This window comes from Rana temporaria, chromosome 9 (genome assembly GCF_905171775.1).
Source record: "Rana temporaria chromosome 9, aRanTem1.1, whole genome shotgun sequence".
Taxonomy (NCBI): Eukaryota; Metazoa; Chordata; class Amphibia; order Anura; family Ranidae; genus Rana; species Rana temporaria.
Genome location: NC_053497.1, coordinates 43786555 through 43809228, shown reverse-complemented (window position 1 = coordinate 43809228; position 22674 = coordinate 43786555). Strand labels below are relative to the sequence as shown.

Genomic DNA, 22674 nt, shown 5'->3' with positions numbered 1-22674 from the left:
TATGTGATTTCAATGTGAATTTGTGAGGGGAGTGGTCACATGTGCATTTTTATTTTCTATAAAATGTAGGCAAAAAAATAATAATTTGCAGCAATGGCACCAAACTGCGATTTCTGGTCCCATAGAAATCTACGGAGCAGAAATCCACACCACACCAAACTCGCACCCTTTTTTTTAACCAGATCAAATTATTGGGACGCCTGCCTTTACATGCACATGAACTTTAACCACTTTATCCCCGGAATATTTGGCTGTCGAATGACCAGGCCAATTTTGCGAAACGGTACAGCGTCGCTTTAAATGACAATTGAGCGGTCGTGTGCAACAAAATTTACTTCCTTTTTTTCCCACAAATAGAGCTTTCTTTTGGTATTTGGTGGTACTTAATCATCTCTGCGATTTTTTTTTGCGCTATAAACAAAAAAAGAGCTCACCATTACCATAAATGCAGTCTTACAAGTGCCATGAATGCAGCCTCACAAGTGCCATGATCTTAAAGGCGAAGTTCACCTTTTACAAAAAAATTATAAATGCATATTTTTTGCAGGTAAAAAAAAAGTCATTTTTTCTTTCTTTCACACTGCAGTCTGTAAGGCCCCACACACACTATTAGATTTTCTGCAGTCTTTTGCCTTCAGATTTACCAAAACCATGTAGTGCAAGGGCCTGCCTGATTGCATAAAAATGAATACTCTTAAGGCCCATACACACGATCAGACTTTTTGACAACAAAACTCCGATGGACCTGTTTTTGCAGACAACCTGACCGCGTGTACGCTCCATCGGACAAACTTTTTCGCTTTTCCATCGGACAAATGTTCGCTGTGAGAACAGACAAACTTTCCCGCAACAAATGTCCTACGTCGGCTAATCGTGTGTACACAAGTCCATCGGACTAAAGTCCAAAGTACAAGCACGCATGCTCAGAACCAATGCTAAAGATCAGACAACAATAGCAGGAGTTGCCCAAAGGGTGGCGGTAAAGAGCGGAAAAAACACGTAGTGCGTCTATTGCGTCACTACATCCGTGTGTATGCATACCAAGTTCATGGACAACGCCCTTCGGAGCAAAATCCACGGAAAAGTCAGTTGGAAGTCTGATCGTGTGTATGGCCCCGTACACACGATAGAATCCATCCGCTGAAAATTCCCAGTTCCAGCAGATAAAAATTTGTAGACATGTCTACAAATCTATCCGCTTGAATTGGCTCCCGCGGATCGATCCGGTGGTCTGTACAGACTCACCGGATCGATCCGTCCGAAGGGACACGTCATCGCGAGGGGATTTCGGCGCGGATTTCGATCCGATGGTGAGTACACTCCATCGGATCCAAATCCGTGGAAATCCTCTCGAGGATTTATCCGCGGATACTGTCCGGTGGACCGTATCCGCGGATAAATCCTCTCGTGTGTACTAGGCCTATGAGGCTTTAAGTTTTGACCTCATATTATATGGTTTTGGTAAATCTGAAGACAAAAATCTGCAGAAAATTGTATAGTGTGTATGGGATCTAAGGCATCGAACAGGTGCAATGCCTGGATTCTGCAGGATCTCAGTACACTGTCTGCTCGCACCTCCAATCCAGGCAGGCAGATACTGAATTGCAGAAAGATACAATGAGCTACGAGGGTGCTCACCAGCCTCCTCAAAGTTCATTGAGAACCCTCTTCCGCAATAGCTGGTGGTACTTGTAAGCATTCATTCACAGAAAACGGAATGAATGATGTGGAAATTTGGGCAAAGCCCTGCATAGGTGCGCTGTTTTTGAACTGTGATAGCAGCTGGAGGGGGATGAAGATCCCCTGCCCGCTGTCACAGGGAGTGATAATGGGGGGCAGGTGCTGGAACATATCACATGTTCTACCAGAAATATGGGTGGAACATGCAACATGTTCCGAAGATGAACTTGGCCTTTAAAATCAAAGTCGCTGGGTAAAAATTCTTAGCTGAGCAGGGATTGCAGCCAATGAGATGCAGTCATTATTCAAGTATTCTGACACCTGCAAGTGTAGTTGATGTCACTGTCAGAATACAAAGCCAACAGGGGAAATTCTTCCATGTATGCTGTTTAGTGTGGATGGGGGACTCTCCTGATTAACATGTACAGCTATAATCCATTAGTAAAAAGAAAACAGCTTTATGACACTCGTCATTGGACTGACAGACCACAGATTTATCATGCTATATAAAAGCCAGTAATAGAGAACCAGGTTTTGGATACGTCTTTGTAGCTTTGCTATCACTTCAGTATTCCTAATACACACTCTGGGCTAGATTCAGGTAGCTGCGCGCGATCTTACGGCGGCGCAGCGTATTGTATTTACGCTGGGCCGCCGTAAGTTTGAGAGGCAAGTGCTGTATTCACAAAGCACTTGCCTCCTAACTTACGGCGGTGTAGCGTAAATGGGGCCGGCGTAAGCGCGCGTAATACAAATGATGATGAGGGGGCGTGTTTTATTTAAATTAATGGTGACCCTGCGTATTTTACGCATGCTCAAAATTCCGCCGTAACTCGTCATTGCTTTCAACGTCAACGTAATTTGCGAACGACTTACGCAAACAACGTAAAAAATTCAAATTTCGAAGCGGGAACAACGTCCATACTTAACATTGGCTGCGCCTCCTAATAGCAGGAGCAACCTTACGCCGAAAAAGCCTAACGTAAACGACGTAAATAAATTGCGCCGGCCGTACGTACGTTTGTGAATCGGCGTATCTAGGTCATTTGCATATTCTACACCGAAATCAACGGAAGCGCCCCTAGCAGCCAGCGTAATATTGTACACAATTATACGCCGCCATATTCAAGTTACGTCGGCGGAGGAAGCCTATTTTTTGAACGTATCTGCCTTTGAGAATCGGCGTAATGATACGACGGCGCAGATTTGAAATTACGGCGGCGTATCTGGAGATACGCCGCCGTATCTGCTACCTGAATCTAGCCCTCTGAATTTTATGATGTTAAAGATTCAAGAAACTCCTGCTGTAATCATTATTGTTGAGCCAATCTTGTAAGGATGCTAGAAAATCTCTGACATCAATGAGTGATCCTCCCCAAAGAAAAACACAAACACAGCAAGCAGTCAAGCGTTGTATCAGAATTTTTTTATGCATTGCGATGTTCCAAGTGCTTTTGTGATCTTTTGTTGCGGACGTGTTTTATGCCAGTTGACGTAATTATGCTTAGCAAAGGGCTAAAATATGCATTTTCCATAGAAAATTCAAAAAACATGTTGCAGTGTTCTTCATTATCATAATACTGAGTGTGCACAAACAGCATTCAGTGTGAATAAACCCTTAGCCACGCAAGCAACATACAGTGCCTTAAAAAAGTATTCATACCCATTGAAATTGTCCATATTTTGTCATGTTACAACCAAAAATTTAAATGTATTTTATTGAGATTTTATATGATAGACCAGGGGTCCTCAAACTTTTTAAACAGGGGGCCAGTTCATGGTCCCTCAAACTGTTGGGGGGCTGGACTATAGTTGAAAAAATATGAACCTATGCTCCCATCTTATTTGAAGTGCAAAAAAACAGGAAAAACCAATACAATATTTAAAGTAAAGAACAATTTTAATCAACATAAACTTATTAGTATTTCACAGACTCCCCTCATCAGAGAACCCCTCCCCAACACAGACCCCTCTCATCACAGAACCCCCCCCATCACAGATTCCTCTCCTTCACAGATCCCCCCCCCCCATCAAAGATTCCCCTCATATTAGGCCCCCCAACACAAACTTTCTACAGGCTGGGCCAGACTTAGGCTTAGGTCTTAGCACTCCATCACAAAGCCCCCAATAACTGACCCTACCACAAAGCCCTCCAACACAAACTCCTCTATATCACAAAGCCCCCAATAACAGACCCCCCATCACAAACTCCTCTCCATCAAAAAGTCCCCATAACAGATCCCCCCCATTATAAAGCCCCACAACACAAACTCCTCTCCACCACAAAGCCCAGAATAACAGACTCCTCATCACATTCCCCCCATCAAAAAGCCCCCATAGCAGACCACCCCCCTTCACAGACTCCTCCCATCACAAAGCCTACCCAACACAAACTCCTCTTCTCACAGATCCCCCCCATCACAGATCTCCCCCCCCCCCCCATCGATATTACACTCCCGCCCCTTCTATAACATCCCAGCACTCCGCCTCTCTGCTACCTCAATCACACAAGACGCAAAGCATGGCAGGTCCGGACAAAGGGCGGGACTTTGCTAGTGAAAGGCAGGTGTTTGATTGCTGAAACTGCCCCGCTGCTTAACTCAAAAGACCCGCCTTTTGTCCGGACCAGTCGTGTTTCTCATCTTGTGTGATAAAAAGGAAGCAGCTGCGATATTAAAGGGACAGTCCGCGGGCCGGGTAAATCACACTGGCGGGCCAGATCCGGCCCGCGGGCCGTAGTTTGAGGACCCCTGTGATAGACCAACACAAAGTGGCAGGAAAATTATAAATGTTTTTCAAAACTTTTTACAAATAAATATCTATAAAGTGTGGTGTGGTTTGTATTCAGCCCCCTTTACTCTGACACCCCTAACTAAAATCTAGTGGAAACAATTGCCTTCAGAAGTCACCTAATTAATAAAAAGTGTCCACCTGTGTGTAATTTTTTTCTTAGTATAAATACAGCTGTTCTGTGAAGCCCTCAGAGGTTTGTTAGAGAACCTTAGTGAACAAACAACATCATGAAGGCTAGGGAACACACCAGGCAGGTCAAGGATAAAGTTGTGCAGAATTTTAAAGCAGGGTTAGGGTATAACAAAATATCCCATGCTTTAAACATCTCACAGAGCTCTGTTCAATCCATCATACGAAAATGGAAAGAGTATGGCACAACTGCAAACCTACCAAGACATGGCCTTCCACCTAAACTGACAGGCCGGGCAAGGAGAGCATTCATCAGAGAAGCAGCCGAGAGGCCCATGGTAACTCTGGAGGTGCTGCAGAGATCCACAGCTCAGGTGGGAGAATCTGTCCACAGGACAACTATTAGTCGTGCTCTCCACAAATCTGCCCTTTATGGAAGAGTGACAAGAAGAAAGTAATTGTTGAAAGAAAGACATAAGAAGTCCCGTTTGCAGTTTGCGAGAAGACATGTGGGGGACACAGCAAACATGTGGAAGAAGGTACTCTGATCAGATGAGACCAAAATGTAACTTTAACTACCGTATTTATTGGCGTATAACTATAACACACTTTTTTCCCCTTAAAATCAGGGGAAAATCCTGGGTGTGCGTTATACGCCGATCCGCTGTCTCTGAGCGCCGCCGCCAACATATACCGAGCGCAGTACACTCGGCTATGCTCGGCTCCGCTCTCGGTCACGCCCTGTGCCGCCTCCTAGCCTTTATGCGAGAGGAGCCGAGCATAGCCGAGTGTACCTCACTCGGTATATGTTGGCGGCGGCGCTCAGAGACAGCACGGGAGAGCTCAGAGACCGCGCGGGAGAAGCGGGGAGGACACCACCGAGGCCGCAGACGGATGCCGGTCCGGACAAGGCCGCTGATGGACGCGGGGCAAGACACCGACAACCTGTAAGTAATTCATTTTTTTTTTCCAGGAATTTCCCTTCTAGAGTATGGGTGCGCGCTATACGCCAGTGCGCGCTATAGGCAGATAAATACGGTAAGTATTGACTCAGGGGGGGCTGAATACAAATGCACACCACACTTTTCACGTATTTGTAAAACAAATTGAAAACCATTTATCAATTTCCTTTCGCTTCACAATTACGTGCCACTTTGTGTTGGTCTATGACACAAAATTCCAATAAAATACATTTACATTTTTGGTTGTGACAAAATGTGGAAAATTTCAAGGGGTCGGAATACTTTTTCAAGATACTGTATATAAGTAATTAATCTTCCACGATCTCAATGGTAAAAACAATGGGGAGGGACTCAATAAACCATTGCACCACTTTTCTGGTGGCAGTGCCCTTTAAAAATGCCCTTACGACAGTTTTTGTAGCTTTACAGAAACGTGCAACAAATTTAGGAAGATGTTAATAGTGCCACTTTTAGAAAATTTGTGCTATGACTGAACTAAATCTCAAAATAATTATCTCCAGTTCATAGGTAACAATGGCGGAGGTAATTAAATGAGAAGTATGGGATTCCCAGGATCACCCAGGTGGTTGCAGCATTGGTCCGATGCTGCCTCTGCGCCCAACTGCCTCTAACACTGAAAACTAAGCAATAAAAGACCACTGATCGCTCAGTTCTTGGTGTAAGAGTGACTGTCAGTCACCACTCTGTGCTCTGCCCCTCTAGTGTTCACTGGAGCACCAGGCTGTGCAGAGGGTGGGAGCGGCTGGCACAGGTTGTCAGCCGTGACCTGAGAGGTTGAGCCAGCTGCTGCTCGGACATCTGGGTGGATACCAACATTAGAGTCTGGACTGGCTGAGTGACAGCAGCCGACTTTATCCTGCTGTCGGCTGAATATGGGTCACAGGAGTACAGAACCAAGTACACAAAAGAGCTTTGGCCCGACTTCTCCTTAAAGGGGTTGTAAAGATAAAAATATTTTCCTCTTAAATTAAAGTCCGACAGTAGCTGATAAAGTAAAAAGTAATGTTTTGCATTATAACTAGTTTGCTACCTGTTGAAATCGAGCCGTTTTATTCACCTCCAGCACTCCTGAATCGTTATTCTCACTGACTTCCTGGTTTGCGGTGCGCATTCATTCTTGCAACATCACAGCCTAATGGGAACTACAGGTCCCATTAGGCTTAGCCTCCATGCCTGAGGGATAAGAGAGCATCTTCACGCAGGGCTGTAGTCATAGGGAGGGGGTGAGCGCATTTTGCTTTCCACCATGCAAAACAGCTCAGATGCTGGTGGAAAGAAAGAAGAGGAGAGACAGGAAATGGCATTTTCAAGCCTGGATTACTGTATTTTGGAGGTCAAAAGGAAAAAAGAGTTAAAGTGGTTGTAAACCCACTTTTTGACTTTTACCTACAGGTAAGCCTATAATAAGACTTACCTGTAGGTATAAAGAATATCTCCTAAACCTGTACGGTTTAGGAGATATTCCCCTCGCAATGCTCCGCTGATTGCAGGAGGAAATCCACGGCGTAAGGACCGGCAGCCGCTGACCCTTGCCGATTTTAAATCTCCCGCGCGCGGGAGTGACATCATCGCAGCTCCAGCCAATCACAGCGCTGGTGCGGTGATACCGTAAGACACGCCGGAGCAAGATGACATCTCGCTCGGCGAGGACCAGGTAAGTGTTCTTCACCTCGTTCCAAGGTAAGTATTTCATAGTCAGCTAGTATGCGGTGCATACTAGCTGATTATGCCTTTTGCCTTGCAGGTTTGAAAAAAATAAAATAAAAAATTGTTTACGCGGTTTACAATCGCTTTAAGTGATATTTAAATGCTCTAGATACGCCACGTAAATCCAAAGCTGCGCCAGCGTATCTTCTTTCTGTATTCAGAAAGCAAGATACGCCGAAATTATCCTAAGATCGGACTGGCGTAAGTCTCTTACGCCGTCGTATCTTAGGGTGCATATTTACGCTGGCCACTAGGTGGCGCTTCTGTCGTTTTTGGCTTAGAATATGCGAATGACCTAGATACGCCGATTCACAAACGTACGTGCGCCCGGCGGAATTTTTTACATCGTTTGCGTAAGGCTTTTCCGGCGTAACGTTGCTCCTGCTTCTATGAGGCGTACGCAATGTTAAGTATGGACGTCGTTCCCGTGTCGAATTTTGTACATAGTTTGCGCAAGTCGTTCGCGAATAGGCCTTTGTGTATATTACGTCCACGTCGAAAGCATTGACGATTTGCGCCGTTCGTTAAAGACGTCATTTACATGGGGTCATGTTTTATTTACATAAAACACGCCGGCTGATTTACGCTACGCCGCCGCAACTTACGGAGCAAGTGCTTTGTGAATACTGCACTTGCCCGTCTAAGTTGCGGCAGCGTAAATAACATACGCTACGCCCGCACAAACTTACGGCGGGCTACTTGAATCTAGCCCTTGGTGTTTTTAAAAAAAACATTCTACGCCATGTTTGCAACCACTAAATTGTAAAATTTAAGAATGCTGCATGATTTTGCACATTTCAAATGGTTTAATCATTATTTAATGGTCAACATGTGTGTGCCTGTAGGGGTACAGTATGTTAGCAGCACAAATTGAGCCTTTCATTAAAGATTAACAAGCTTTGACCCTTAGCGCAGGTGCAATTAATGGCGTTATTTATTTAGTAACTTGTCCCCCCTCCCACTTGCATTTATTATAGATTTTGCCTTGCATTAGCTATATTACTCTAATCTACACAATTCAGCAAGATTTAAACACACACAGATGGTAAACCATTCTAAAATGCAAGCCATTGTTCCCTAAAGGCATACTGTGATTGACTCCCATCGGAAGGGCTAACCAGGCCTTGTTCACTTAGGTTTTAGTTTGTATAAGAGGCCCATGTATAGCGAGGTTAAACACAGATCTAGACGTGCCAACTGTCACTTTAAACAAGCTGCCAGTATGCCTTAGGCCCGCATTTACATTAGGACAATTTGACCCACAATTTGACAGATCAAAGAATGGCAGCTTCCAGCAAGAAGAAACAGGAGCAATGCTGGAGGAAATTTACAACACACACTAATTTTGGTAGTAGAATTATTAATGTGGAATGTATTTTTCTTCCTAAAGAACATTTATTATATCTAGTTATGGGAAATATTCTGCTTTAAAGCATAATCCCTACTTGCATAAAAATTAATTGGATTGTTGCCTACTCTGAAATAAAAAATGTCACACATACTTAGGTGGAAGGTAGGCAAATCTAATTGCTTGTGGTACTTTATTGAAAACCATGTGTATCATTCAACCTTGACTTGTGGTGGATAAAATTCTAACATTCAAAATAATAATTGTTTGAAAGGACAGTTTATCATCAAAGTAATGTTCTAGGATATCGATAAAGTTGGGAAAGCATTAGACAAGAAGGACCAATTCAACACTTTATTATGTGATGTGGCAAATGCTCTGTACATAAAATAAGTTTTATTTTCTTAGGAAAGATCATCATTGAGAGGATGCCATGATTCCAGATACACCTGCAGGGAGAAAAAAAAATGTTGTTGGTAAATGAAGACTGAACAAACCTAGCTATTTGCAAAACACATGAAATCTCAAATTATGCCCAAACTGAGATTAAGCATAATCTCTGGTTGCATAGCAGTGAATTCTTTCTTCGTTTATAAACACAACAGGTATAAAACTATCATAATCCACACTGATGCATTTTGACCAAACCCGGCCCTAATCATAGCAGTATATAAAATGTATCTCCACTACCTTTAAAAGAGAAGTGCAAGAACTGAATACAACAATTATACTCACCTAGGTGGATGCAGCAGTCCCCTGCCACCTCCAAGTCTGAGAACTGATCAAATACTGTTGATCAGTTCTCGGTCTTCAGTGACTGTCGGTCACTGGCTCTCTGCTCTGTCCCTCCAGTGCTCACTGGATGCTGGGCTGTGAAGGTGGTGGAGTGGCTGGCTCAATCTCACAGTGGTTCGCTGAGAGGCTGAGCCAGCTGCTGGTCAGGCATCTGGGTGGATCCCAACAAAGTCAGGATAGATCCACAGCCTGGACCAGACGAGTAAAATTAGCTGACAGAAGAGTAACCCACTGTCAGTTGAAAACGGGTCACAGGAGAGCAGAATGAAGTGGAAACATTTTGTACATCCCTCCCTTACATGCTGAAGCCTCTGTATGGCCCAACTCTAGAGCAGTGGTTCTCAACCCCCCTAGTGCAGTGACCCCTTGATAAAATTTCCCCCAAGTTGTGGGGACCCCTGACAGTAAAATTATTTTTGGAGCGTGGGTTGTTAGCATCCAAGACAATTTGCATCCCTAACCCATGGACATTTAGCGCTCCCTGAATCCCTTCCACTCGTACAGTATTAAAACCCCTTATGGTACATTTTAGAATGTGCCACTTTTTCTCTTTGTTCTCATTTCTTTCCCCTTTATCTCTCTCTATCCTAATTTCCTGTTCAGCCCCCCAAAATCCCTCTCTGGCCACCTTTTTTCTTACCCCCCCCCCCCCCCTCTTTTCATCTTCCTTCCATGTATTCTCTATTTTTATTCCTTCTATTACTCCTTGGTGGGAGTTCTGATCAGCTAACTAAGGTGCACTTGATCAAGGTCATCTGCTGATCTGAGAACTGTAGTGGGGACTTTTAATGCCAACTATAATCGCAGGCAGTTACTCACTGCATCTCCGGCTTCACTGTGTCTCACAGCAGTGACACCTACGCCGAAATCAGGAGATAGGGGCTGGAAGAGACCCTCCCACTTCACATTCCTCACCAGTCAGCTGACCTCTAGTCTCTGCCCCCCAGCCATGCCGTGAAACTGAATGGACGGCTGCAAGGAGGCCGAGGGCTCAGCCCAGCTGGGCGGCAGAGAAAAGGCTGGCAGAGTGGTGTGGGCTTCAGGAACAGCCCAGGATTCGGTGACCCCTGGCAAAATCGCCACTCGACCCCCAGGTTGAGAACCACTGCTCTAGAGAGTGTTTAAGTAAAGTGCAGTATAACATCAGGTAAACCTACTATCAAAGTCAATCTTTTCCACAATGTTTTTGGGCTTGATGTTCTCCTCCTGGTTACAGATGAAGATCTTGCCGTTTTCTGCTTCTGTCCAGCCATATTTGCTCATCCATACTCTAAGTTGGGGCTCTGAAAAGAAAAATAAGAATTAAAAAAACACAATTTTTTTTGTCCACTACACAGCCTCAGCCTTGGAACTTTTTATCTTGGGAGTCTCATCTTTCTGCTAACGCATCTGAACTCCTCATGACTATGAGGAAACCGTTTTTTAAAAGATTTTAACATACCTGACAGATCTCCAAGCATCTCAGCCAAAAGCCACCGGTCTATGTGCTGATAAGTGATCCCCACAACATGGCAGATAACTAAAATACAGAAGAAACTAATCATTAGGATAACAGGACAAACCTATAACTCAGCTGACAGATTCACTGCCCAGCATTCTCAGACATTATTTCTGAACAATCCTACACCAAGGGCCCGATTCATTCATCCCATGGAAAAAGTGAAAGTTTTAGGATAAAAATAAATAAATAAGTAAAATATGGTAGCCACCACTTCCCATCCTGCGGCCGACTATATACGAGCCGCAAGGTGGCTCTCATCTGCCGGGAGGCCGTCTATATACGGCACAAATATACAAAAGCCTGGGTGGGAGCCTGGGGAGGAGGAGGCTGATCCCAGGAAAGAGGTTACTATTGGCAAATCATGGGCTATACTCAGAATATGCAAATATATAAATAATTTATTATGGTACTACAAAACATGATAAAAATTGGTCTGCTGTAAAAGTAGACAACGTGGCAGAGCAAATATATGGAATAGTATGCTATCGCATAAGCGGTATAGCTGGTGGTAGACTCACGAACAAAAAACAAATCACAAACATATAACAATGAACCCAGACAGTCCGGACACGATAGTGTTACTTCTGTGGTGGTTCACCTAGGGGAGAGACCCCTGATCAAAATGGATCAGTGTGGTACTATGGCAAGTTAGCCTAATTGTTGGTGAGCAAACCACAGAGGTGACACTGCGGGGGGGGGGGGGGGGGGGGAAGCAGGCTATGATGAAGGTTGCCCTGAGCATCTATAATTGTTGCACGTTTGTAAACAAAAATTCATGACTGGTATGATGGACATAGATAGAGCCCACCAATGTGGAGAGTTGTGTCCCGTGTGAGAAATTATCCAAATCTACCAGCAAAGAAAATTCAGGGTATCAAAAGGACTTAAGAACTGTGGTTCTACTGCTGCAGAATAATGGTCAAACCAGGCTGGTATTGAAAATGCATAGTCTTACTCTTACAACTCTGGCGGTACTATCTAGTGAGTTAGGATGGCCATAGAGGGATTGAAATTCAGCCAGTTAAGCAGGAAACTGACACATTTTGATCAATCTATAGGCAGGCTAGTTGTGCTTGAAGTAGATTGACGTCATTACAACAGGCCTGTTGGGTTTTTTGACTGTTGATGGGGGGGGGGGCAATTTTCTTTCCTTTAACCCTATGGTTGAAGGAAAGAATATTGCATAATCTATGGCTTGCTTAAGTGACCTGGTCCAAGCATGTAGCTAGTGAAGCTTGATCTACTATCTTGCATTACTGTTTAAGGTCTGTGACTCACCAGATAGTATAACCATAGTTAAAATGACAATCCTGAAGGCACCACCTGTAAAAAGTGTCAGCTCCTGTTTTTCCATCCTCACAGATTCACTTTAAATTACAAGTTTTCAAAAATCATATCGGTTGAGCACCGCAGATGTGCTGAAGCCAATACAAATACATATACCATTTTGTATACTCCATAATGTTTACTTACATTTTCTCACTGAGTCCTCAAAGCCAGCAATACCATCAAGCAGATCGAGATTCTCATCCAATGCTTGCTGGGGAGACAAAAAAAAAAAAAAAAAAAAAACGCATAATTTAGTCAGCAGCAAAATGCACAAAGAGCACTTAAAGCGGAGGGCCGCCTGTCCCTTAAAAAAAAGTTAAAAAGTCAGCAGCTATAAATACTGTAGCTGCTGACATTTACATTTCAGTGTTTTTATTGAAAAGATCTAGTAACAGGAGTAATATTGGAATAAAGTCAAATCTCAGGTTGTCTAATCAAAATATAGGCAAATAAGGTATGAACAAAAAGAATGGGTACAATCCAAAATTATAAGGAAAGTGCATACAATAGGCAGAAAATAGTCTCAGGTTAACATTTAAAGGTTAAATGTACTATCCTAAATCATCGAAAAAAAATGAAGACAAAACTTAGTCCTGAGCAATAATGGGACCGAATAATCACTTATTGTCGGTAGACAGGAATACAGCCATGTGTGATGGAGGGCAGGAACAAGGGCATGGTATGGGGGAATGAATGGAGGGAGGAGGGGAGGGATAAGAGCCCACTCAAAAAGGGTGCTCTTGGAGCAAGCATCAGCCACCACCAGTTTTGTGCTTTACAATACAAAGGGGAACAGAACAATTACAACACAGCTCAACAGAGAAGGAATAGGGGGCCCTGCGTGTGCAGCGTACAATCTAAACCAAATCTGGCAATCAGGAATGTTATATGGGAAAGAGCACTTACCCAAAAAGACTGAAAGTGACACGTTTCTAGGAGGTCTCCTAAATACAGGATCTGTCTGATTGGTCGTTCTTCTTGCTGAATGTTGGCAAGTTAAGGAAATAAAAAAAAAAAAACAAACACAAAAAAACAACAACAACAACAAGACACCCAGTTCTAATGATTCTCATAATTTAAAGTGACTTGCCATTTTTTTTTTTTTTTGCAATCCCATCTAACAGTAGCTGTACATTTTTTCCCCATTGCCCCCTCTCTTGTCACAGCTCTCTAGCAAACAGATGGTCCCCTGATGATGCGTCAGGGCAGATGCATACAGCATATGCAAGCATCCTAGGAGCACATCATCCTCACATAGCCAAGTAACCTGGAAGGGAGGGGCCTTTACAAAAAAATAAGAGATTTTAAAAAAATGGCTTGTGAAAGGTGGGGGAGATTATATAAAAAGGCTGAAGCCTCGCTTTAATGATTGGCAGGGAACACTTTGAAGTAGAACTAAACATCTCCGCTCCAGCAATGCAATGTCTGTGGGCTCCCTTGCTGGTGCCAAAATCTTCTTCTGGTCTTCTTCCGGGTTCACCATATTAAGCCATCTTGACTGGCTAGCCTAGAATGGTGCAACTCCTGCGCATCAAAGTCAATCAATCCTGGCATAGTCCAGGCCAAGAGTGACCACTGTAAAGAAGTTTGTAAGCAGAAGGGTAAAACATTTATTGCAGAAAAGACATGCCCCTTCAGCAATACAAAGCTTTCCTGAATGCTTTTTTTCCCCCTTTTCAGGTTTAACACATGACTGCACAGATTAAAGAGCTAAAAAATAACTTCTGACTTCAGATGTGCAGATTGTACTTAATTTCTCTGCATTGATTTGATTGCCAGAACTTTACAGGGTATATTTAGTAGTGTAGGAAAGTTTAGGAACAGTCAGAATTTTGGGTAATTTTAAAGAGGGGTTCCACCCGTAATTTTTGTTTAAAGTCCGCAGCTACAAACACTGTAGCTGCTGACTTTTAATAAGGACACTTACCTGTCCTACTCACCCGCAATGTCAGCCCCCCTGAGGCCGATCTCTCGATCCTAGCAGATCCCGGCACCGCCATCCTCAGTAAGGGAAACAGGCAGTGAAACCACAGCTTCACTGCCCGTTTCCTACTGCACATGCGCGAGCCACGCGGCTCTTTTTGAATGGGCCGGCTTCTCTCTGGGATACACACAGTTCCCAGAAGGCAGCGCGCCCCATTCACCAGAAGACACCGTGACTAGGACGGAGGAAGAAGATCCACCGTGGACGATGAAGAGGCATATTACGGACTTCTGCATAGCAACCGCTATTTCTGGCAAGTATATATAAAAATAAAAAAACATTTATTTTTTAAGATTTTTGGTAAAAAATAAAAAAAATCAGGGTGGAACTCCACTTTAACTTGAATCCCTGCTCAGGGACAGTTGAAAATAGGATATGAAAATAAGGGAAGTCTGTATAAAGAAGGAAAGGATAACACAATAACCTGACAAAGGTTGTCAATTTTTTCCCATTCTATGTAAAACCGAAAAAAAAAAAAACTAAAAGTTTTGGTGTGCCTCGGTGTTTTTTCATACAGCGACCAATGAAATCAACACTTTTATCCTTCCAACGCAGCATTGTAGAATCTGATGGTTTGCTATGAACCACCCAGAATCTTAGAGGCGTTTCTTATTCCAGACCCCCAAGGCAACTCAAATTTCAAGAGACATTTATGGATTCACGATTTTGTTTTGCATTTCTCATGCGGTCAGACTAGAAGGATACATGAGCCTGGTCGATCATGCACTTGCAGAGTGTGAAGTCTGTGTGTGGAAGGTTGGTCAGAGCTTTGAGGAGGATCTGTGCGGTGACTGTCGTCTGGAAGAAAGCTGGATTGAACTGATAGCTGCAAGAGAGAGGGGAAAAAAAAAAAAAAAAAAACTCAGAGCTCTTATCCAAAGAAGTTTTTATATGCATAAGAAAAAAAAAGTGTACTTTATCCAAAATTCTGTAAAATCTACTCACAGGATACATTTAAAGCAGAACTAAAAAGGTAACAATACAAAGCTCAGGAGCAGCCAGGATATGGCACTTCTGCAAAAAACATCACTGGCACAGTCCCGGTGTGCGGGAATGACCAATTCCTTTTCCCGGATTAATGTCATCCTGTGCAGGCCAATAATGACAAAATCTGGAACACAGAAGAGGCTAGGGACAACAGGCCAGTGTAGGCGAGAGCCTCTCATGGATATCAGACTGTTGGAGAGAACGTAAGCGAGTATTGTGTCTTTAGTTTCGCTTTAAACTCACCATACATTACAATCTGATTGAACAACTTCCTAAACTGTGCAAAGGGCCTGCCTGGATGGATACGTATTGATCAAATAAATTAGGCAGGTCCTTATGTTACATGTTAAGGTGACCTTTAACTGAATTTTTTTTAACCATTTCTTCAGACTCTTGTCAGCTGAATGGTAATGTTTTTTAACATCAGCCAGCTTTAGCTGCAGCCCCTGTATAATCTCATCTGACAGCTTGCAGTGGGGAGATGGAGCTTGATCTCAGAGAGAACACTTTCCATGGTGCACACCTTCACTTCTCGCCACACAAAAACAAACCCCTATTCCTTCTTTCCTTATTCTCCCATCCATAAGTAACCCGCCTCTGTCACATGTGGCTCACAGCATGGGCCCGGTGCATCCCCGTTAACCGTTTCAGGTCGGATTTCAGCCCAGACCTGAAAACGGAGCAAAAGACGCACAGGACCCCTGTGAAAATTCGCACTGGAGCCACAGCAGAGATATGTGAACCGGCTCCATAGAGAGCCAGTCAAAACCCAGCCTGAAACCCCTTTCACACTGGAGCGCTTTAGCTCTGAAAATGGCCTGTGCTAAGCGCCTGAAAACAGCCTACCATTCATTCAAGTCCAGCTTTCACACTCGGGCGGTGTTCTTGCGGGAAGTTCCGAAAAGTCCTGCAAGCATCTTCGGTGTGGGTTGGGAGCGCTAGATTTATTCATGTACATTGGAATCAATGGGCAGAGCTTCGTAAACGGCGCAATATGGGTGTTTTCAACCCTTTTATTGGGGTTAAAAGCACCTCGCTAGTGGCCGAAACGCACCACCTAAACCAGGGATCCTCAAACTACGGCCCTCCAGCTGTTGTGGAACTACACATCCCATGAGGCATTGTAACACACTGACATTCACAGACATGACTAGGCATGATGGGAATTGTAGTTCCTGAACAACTGGAGGGCCGTAGTTTGAAGACCCATGACCTAAACAGTGGCAAAGCGCCACTAAAATTAGCAGCACTTTACCACGAACACTGCCCCATTGTAAAAGGGGTCTTAACTGCAGTACAGGAAGATAAAGTGTTGCCTGCAGCAGCCAATAAAAGGCTTTGGAACCAGCACTTTGAAAATTACTTCTGAAACTTATCCATTATGGGAGAAGTCAATATTTGAGCTACAAAAAGCAACTTTATACAGTTCAGGGTTGTAATCTTAGACCCATTCTGAGATACAGTTTACTATAATAAGAAGTTTATTCTATTGAAATCTCAATTTTTGGCAGGGTCCTTAATTCTACTCAGCTGTTCACAGAATATATCACAAACCTATCAGTAGATGGCGTTTTCTTCAACCATTTTTGCTCACGCCGACATTTCCGGCAATATCTCACGTGTGGCACCATTTATGCTTGCATACACACCTTACACCGAGTGTTTTCACTGGGATGTGTAAGGAGGCGCTTTTAAATATTTAAATATATGTCTATTTTATTAGAATTTAACTTTTTTTTACTTTTTTCATTTAACTTTGTTGCCATTACAAAGGGGCCAACAAATGTAACCTGTTGTCTGGCATGAATCCTGGAAAATAGCAGAGCACTTCTTCCTCTATGAGGGTGCCTGCAGCCTTGTAGCTTTATAGCAATAATGTGAGATCTCAGGCACTGCTGCTTCTGGCTGCTCATCTTAGCAGATCTGGAGTGAGATTTGGCGATGTGACTGTGCTGCTCACTGTTCTTGCTGGAGGCATAGTCCTGCTTCTAGCAAGATGGCCGCCTCCACACAAGAACCGTGAAGAACAAGGGGAAAGATCAGCTGCAGACAGACCACAGGCAATACAGGTGTATTGTGGCTTCTTTTGGCACAGCTTCCGGAGTTTAGTTTCTTTTTTAAGCTAATAAATTGTTAGTAAGCAGTTATCCAATATATATCACATTTCAGCATGCTACAGCTGAGGTTAATGTCAAAACATTAGGGGCACCTTCATACCTTTCCGATTCATTGCAGTAAAAAACTGGTCCTGACACTTTTTTATTTTTTTTAAAGGAACTGCACTGCGCTGGGATACACTGGGGTGAAGCCAGTCTAAATCATTCTGTTGCAGGAGATTAAAGAATAAGTTCACCTTTGTAACAGTTTACACCCATATTCAGAGTGTAACATATGCACTGGCTCTGTTCCCCCATTTTGAGAGGGGGTGCGTCTCCCTCGCTCACTGTCGTAATCTAAAAGATGTAAAAACTACAGTCCCAACAACCTTTGCAGCTGTCAGATTGTAGTTCTCAATGAACCAGCTGGTGCTGTTGATCGCTTTTAGTAGTTCATTGAGCTTCCTGTCAGAGTGTACTTGTCTGCCCATATCGGAGGTACAGGCAGACAGTGTGCAGGATTGTGGCATTATACACATGATCTTCTGATTGTGTGTGTGTGTGCAATGCTTTATAGGTTCCTAACAAAAAAACAAAAAAATAATGCATTTTCTTTACCTGCAAAAAAAATAAAAAATGTGCATTCATAATTTTTGGGGAAGTGAACTTATCCTTAAATACAACCCATCTAGCTCAACCCTGAAAGACCCGCTAAAGATTGACTAGAAATGTACTCTTGTCTTTACAGCTTCCTGAATGTAGCAACACTAGTCAAAAGACAGCACTTCCAGCAAAAACATGCAATTAATAGAGTTTTTGGCATTATGAGAATACATACAGTTTTAGCACAGCTAGGTTGGCTTCCAGGTCATACGCATTCTCCTTTGCCTGGGTCTCCACATAGCGTTCTAGAGTAGCCAAATTTTCTGGATTGTACCTGAAGAAAGAAAACCAATAAAATTTATTAAGGTGGCCCACCAGCTATTTAATATCAGCAGAATGTCAGGCAAAAAGCTAAATACATCTTCACCATACTTATATGCCAACCCTCTTAGTGCCCATTCACACCAGCCTGTGTTGTGTAACACACAGCCCACAACATATCTTAATAAATTGGAATGAAGTGCAACACAAGAGAAATCGAGAGTCACATTGCTGCAATAATCCCTCAAACCCCCCCCCCCCCCCAACAACCCAATCCTTTTTATAGCCCTGACAATAACAGGTCCAACTTTCTTGATACAACTTGGTGAAAGAGTAGATATTGTAATAACACATTTAGGAATTAACACAACATTAAGAATACAATACTTACCCTTTCAGACAATATGAGGAAAGGTGTTGCTCTCTGTGGGTCTCACACTCAACCCTGGGTTGCAAAGTCCCCTTTTACACAGCAGGCAATGAATATTTTAATATGGTTGGTCTGTATTGATATTGTTACTACATAAATGGGGGGGGGGGGGGGGATTTACTAAAAGTGAAGAGGCAGGCCCGAGCTGGGGTTTCGTGTCCGAATGGACACAGGAAGCTGCGGCTCGGCTGCTCACATAGCAAATTAAAAAGGGAGAATTAAAGATCCCCAAGGGTACCTTATAACAGAGACACTAAGCGGTATTCGAAAACTCACAGCTTTGTTGAATCAATGTTACAAACTATAAAAAAAAAATAAAAAAACACACCAAGACCCCCTGTGCCATGTTAGCGGTAAAGCGGCGCTAGTTTTAGCTGCGCTTTTAACCCCGTCAGAGACCAAGAAAGGGTTAAAAGCGCCATGTTGCGTCACTGCCAAAGCGCTTTACAGGTGCATCAGCAACGCTGCCCATTCATTTCAATGGGCAGGGTGTTTTGAGAGCGGTGTATACAGCATTCCCGCACCGCCCCAAAGATGCGGCTTGCAGGACTTTTTCCCCCATCCTGCAAGTGTACCGCCCCGGTGTGGAAGCACTCATGCTTTCACACTGGGGAGGCTTGAGAGGCGCTTTTCAGGTGCTATTTTTAGCGCCAACACACCTGAAGAGCGCCTTCAGTGTGAAAGGGGGTCTAACTGTGGGGGAATTCAACAGGAGGGAGAAGACAGGAGCGCCGAAGAGTGACCCGAGAAGGACAGGTTCGGGGCAGTTCTGTGCAAATCCAGTACAACAAAGCAGGTAGGTATAACGGGTTTCTTATTTTTATAGAAAAAGAAAACAGACTTTACAGTCACTTTAAAATTGCAATTTATACATTAAAGGGGTTGTAAAGGTAAAAAAAAAAAAAGTCCCAAATAGCTTCCTTTACCTTAGTGCAGTCCTCTTTCACTTACCTCGCCCTTTGATTTTGCTTTTAAATGTCCTTATTTCTTCTGAGAAATCCTCACTTCCTGTTCTTCTGTCTAACTCCACACAGTAATGCAACACATTCTCCCTGGTGTGTAGTGTCGTGCTCGCCCCCTCCCTTGGACTACTGGAGAGTCAGGACGCCCACTAACACACAGCTCCTTTATCTGCAACTTAGAGAGCATCCTGACTCTCCTGTAGTGCAAGGGAGGGGGCGAGCACGACACTCCACACCAGGGAGAAAGCCTTGCATTACTGTGTGGAGTTAGACAGAAGAACAGGAAGTGAGGATTTCTCAGAAGAAATGAGGACATTTAAAAGCAAAATGGAAGGATGAGGTAAGTGAAGGAGGACTGCACTAAGGTAAAGGAAGCTATTTAAGAAAAAAAATGGTACCTTTTATAACCAGTTTAAAGCGGTTGTAAACCCGCATATACATTTTTTTTTTTAACACCTGCAAGGCAAAAGCCATAATGAACTAGTATGCACCGCATATTAGCTCATTATGAAATACTTACCTCGGAACGAGGTGTAGGGAACTTACCTGGTCCATGCCGAGCGAAATGTCATCTTGACTCGGCGTGTCTTCCGGGTATCGCCGATCCAGCGCTGTGATTGGCTGTAGCGGCGATGTCGTCACTCCTGCGCGCATGATTTCATTCCGGCAAGGGGCAGCGGCGGCCGGCCCTTCAGCCGAGGATCCCCCCTGCGCATGCGCCGCTGCAATCAGCGGCGCATTGCGAGGGGAATATCTCCTAAACCGTACAGGTTTAGGAGATATTCTTTATACCTACAGGTAAGCCTTATTATAGGCCTTATTATAGGCTTACCTGTAGGTAAAAGTGAAGAAGTGGGGTTTACAACCACTTTAAGACCCCTTCTTTCACACTGAGGCGTTTTTCAGGTGCTAAAGGGCTAAAAACGCACCTGAAAAATGCCTCCCCTGCAGCCCCAGTGTGAGAGCGCGAGTGCTTTCACACTAGGCTGGTGCATTTGCAGGACGCTAAAAAAAGGTCCCGCAAGCAGCATCTTTGGGGCAGTGGAAGGGCGGTGTATTCATAGAAATGAATGGGCAACGCTGCCGAAGCTCCGCTTTTCGGGGGTTAAACCCTTTCTTCAGACACTACCGGGGGTTAAACAAGCCCCACTAAGCGCCTGCGCTGGGAGTGTGAAAGGGCTCTAATATATAGATTTCCCTCTACAGCACCTAAGGAAGTGAACCCCAAGAAACGCATTGAGCCGAACTTCACACGACCACCTCATTCATTCACAGCGATCTGTGAATGAACACTACAGTCTACCACTGCAGCAGATGGTTTGTAGTGCGGAACAGCAAGGGCCCGGGGGAGCGCTCTCATAGTTCATCGATCTTCCTGCCCACCAGTAACTGTTTGTCCGTACGAGAGGTATGAGCAGACAGCTATCCTAAAGCCCTGTACACGCGCTCGGCTTTCTCGGCGGTAAAAAGACCGCCGAGAAAACTGAGGGGAAAGCCGAGAACCCGGCAGGAAAACTGCCATGGTGCTTTGGCCCGCCGTTTCCCATAGGCAACTAGTAGATCTGGCAAAAAAAAAACACGCCGGGTATCCCAAACGGAAAATAGAGAGCGGGTTCTCCATTTTCCCGCCGGGATTTCTGTCTTTTTTCCTGACGGGAAATATGCGAGGAAGCATACACATGTCCGGTTTTCCCGGCCAAAAGCTCTCCTGGAAGTTTTCCTGCCCAGAAAACCGGTCATGTGTACGAGGCTTTACAATCTTCAGGGTGTGATCTGCTGATCGTGTGTGCAACGCTTTGCAGCCTCAATTATAAATAAGCTGCAAAAGTGTGTGTAACCATTTGTTTTTAAAAAGGTGAACTTATCCTTTAAGGGGGTGACAACACTCTGTCCTCGTTTTCCAACTGATCTCATGTGTTGTCACTCCACAGGGACTTCTGATGGAGACTAAGGATGAGCTCCGGCGTGTTCGCATAGTACACGTGCAGAGCCCACCAGGAAGTGTGCACGGCGCTGCGCTAATCACAGCCAGGGAGACATTGTCCTGATGCTCGGCTGCAGGGATCGTGAAAGGTCTCCCTGGCTGTTATTAGCGCAGCGCCGTGCACACTTCCTGGTGGGCTCTGCACGTGTTCTATGCGAACACGCCAGAGCTCATCCTTAATGGAGACTACAAGCGATTGTTTGAACGCATATTTTGCAGACATAATCCGCTGCCGTCAGTTTTGGGAAACTCGCCAGGAAAATCTCCATGCAGCCATGGCTGGGGTACATGCAGACCGGAAGTGGCTGAAAACAGACTGCAGCAAACCAGCAGAGGAGCAACAAGACGGGGAAAAGGTGGAAACACCTATAAAGACAATTATTTATGATAGAAAACTAAATGTCAGCCAATGGCAGCCTTTGTTTCCTAATCTGATGCCACCAGATCTCACAGGAGGGGGATGGGGTGAGCGATATTTACTTGGGAAGAGTGCAATTCAATGTTCAGTGAGATCACAGGTTCTCTTCAGAACGCTGGCTGTCCTCCGTCCCTGCGGGTACACACCGTGCTGCTACAGAGAATGGCCGCCCACGGACCCTTACACTTACCTGTCTATACCCCGCATCAGTTTCCCCACATTCGCTCTCATCTGTTCAAACGAAGCCATGTTGCCTGAAGATGGTAGAAAGAGACCGGAACAGGAACCAGTCGCACACTTCCTGTCTCCGCGCGCCGCGCCAGTAGCTGGCGCCTCTTCCGCCCATACTTGGTTTACGTGCTGCGCCTGACGCCATTACGCTCTCTGAGGGCGAGAATGAGAGCACAAAGATGGCGACGGGATTAGCTTTTTTACTCAGTGCAAAGATGGCAGTTCTTCCTGTCTTTAGAGACTTCATTTTCGCCAGAGAGCCAGTGAGAAGCCAGGCTAAAGACGTCAAAAAGCTTCTACTGTAAACCATATTTAAAGCAGATACCCTAGAGAGAATAAATTGGTGGGTTTTGCCATTTTTATGGTTTTTGCTCAGTGTTTTTTCAAACGCAA

At 44.3% G+C, this 22674-nt stretch overlaps 1 protein-coding gene across 1 annotated transcript; it reads right to left on the bottom strand.

The window, feature by feature from the left end:
- Nucleotides 1-8799: 8799 nt before the first annotated feature.
- Nucleotides 8800-22348, bottom strand: EIF3K (eukaryotic translation initiation factor 3 subunit K). Its single transcript, XM_040323313.1, has 8 exons — nucleotides 22241-22348; nucleotides 18171-18269; nucleotides 14955-15075; nucleotides 13172-13246; nucleotides 12410-12476; nucleotides 10877-10954; nucleotides 10593-10718; nucleotides 8800-9089 (listed from the first exon to the last, which is right to left on the bottom strand). The coding sequence occupies exons 1-8, from the start codon at nucleotides 22297-22299 to the stop codon at nucleotides 9058-9060; spliced, it is 657 nt and encodes a 218-aa protein (XP_040179247.1). The 5' UTR covers nucleotides 22300-22348; the 3' UTR covers nucleotides 8800-9057.
- Between the last annotated feature and the right edge of the window lie 326 nt (nucleotides 22349-22674).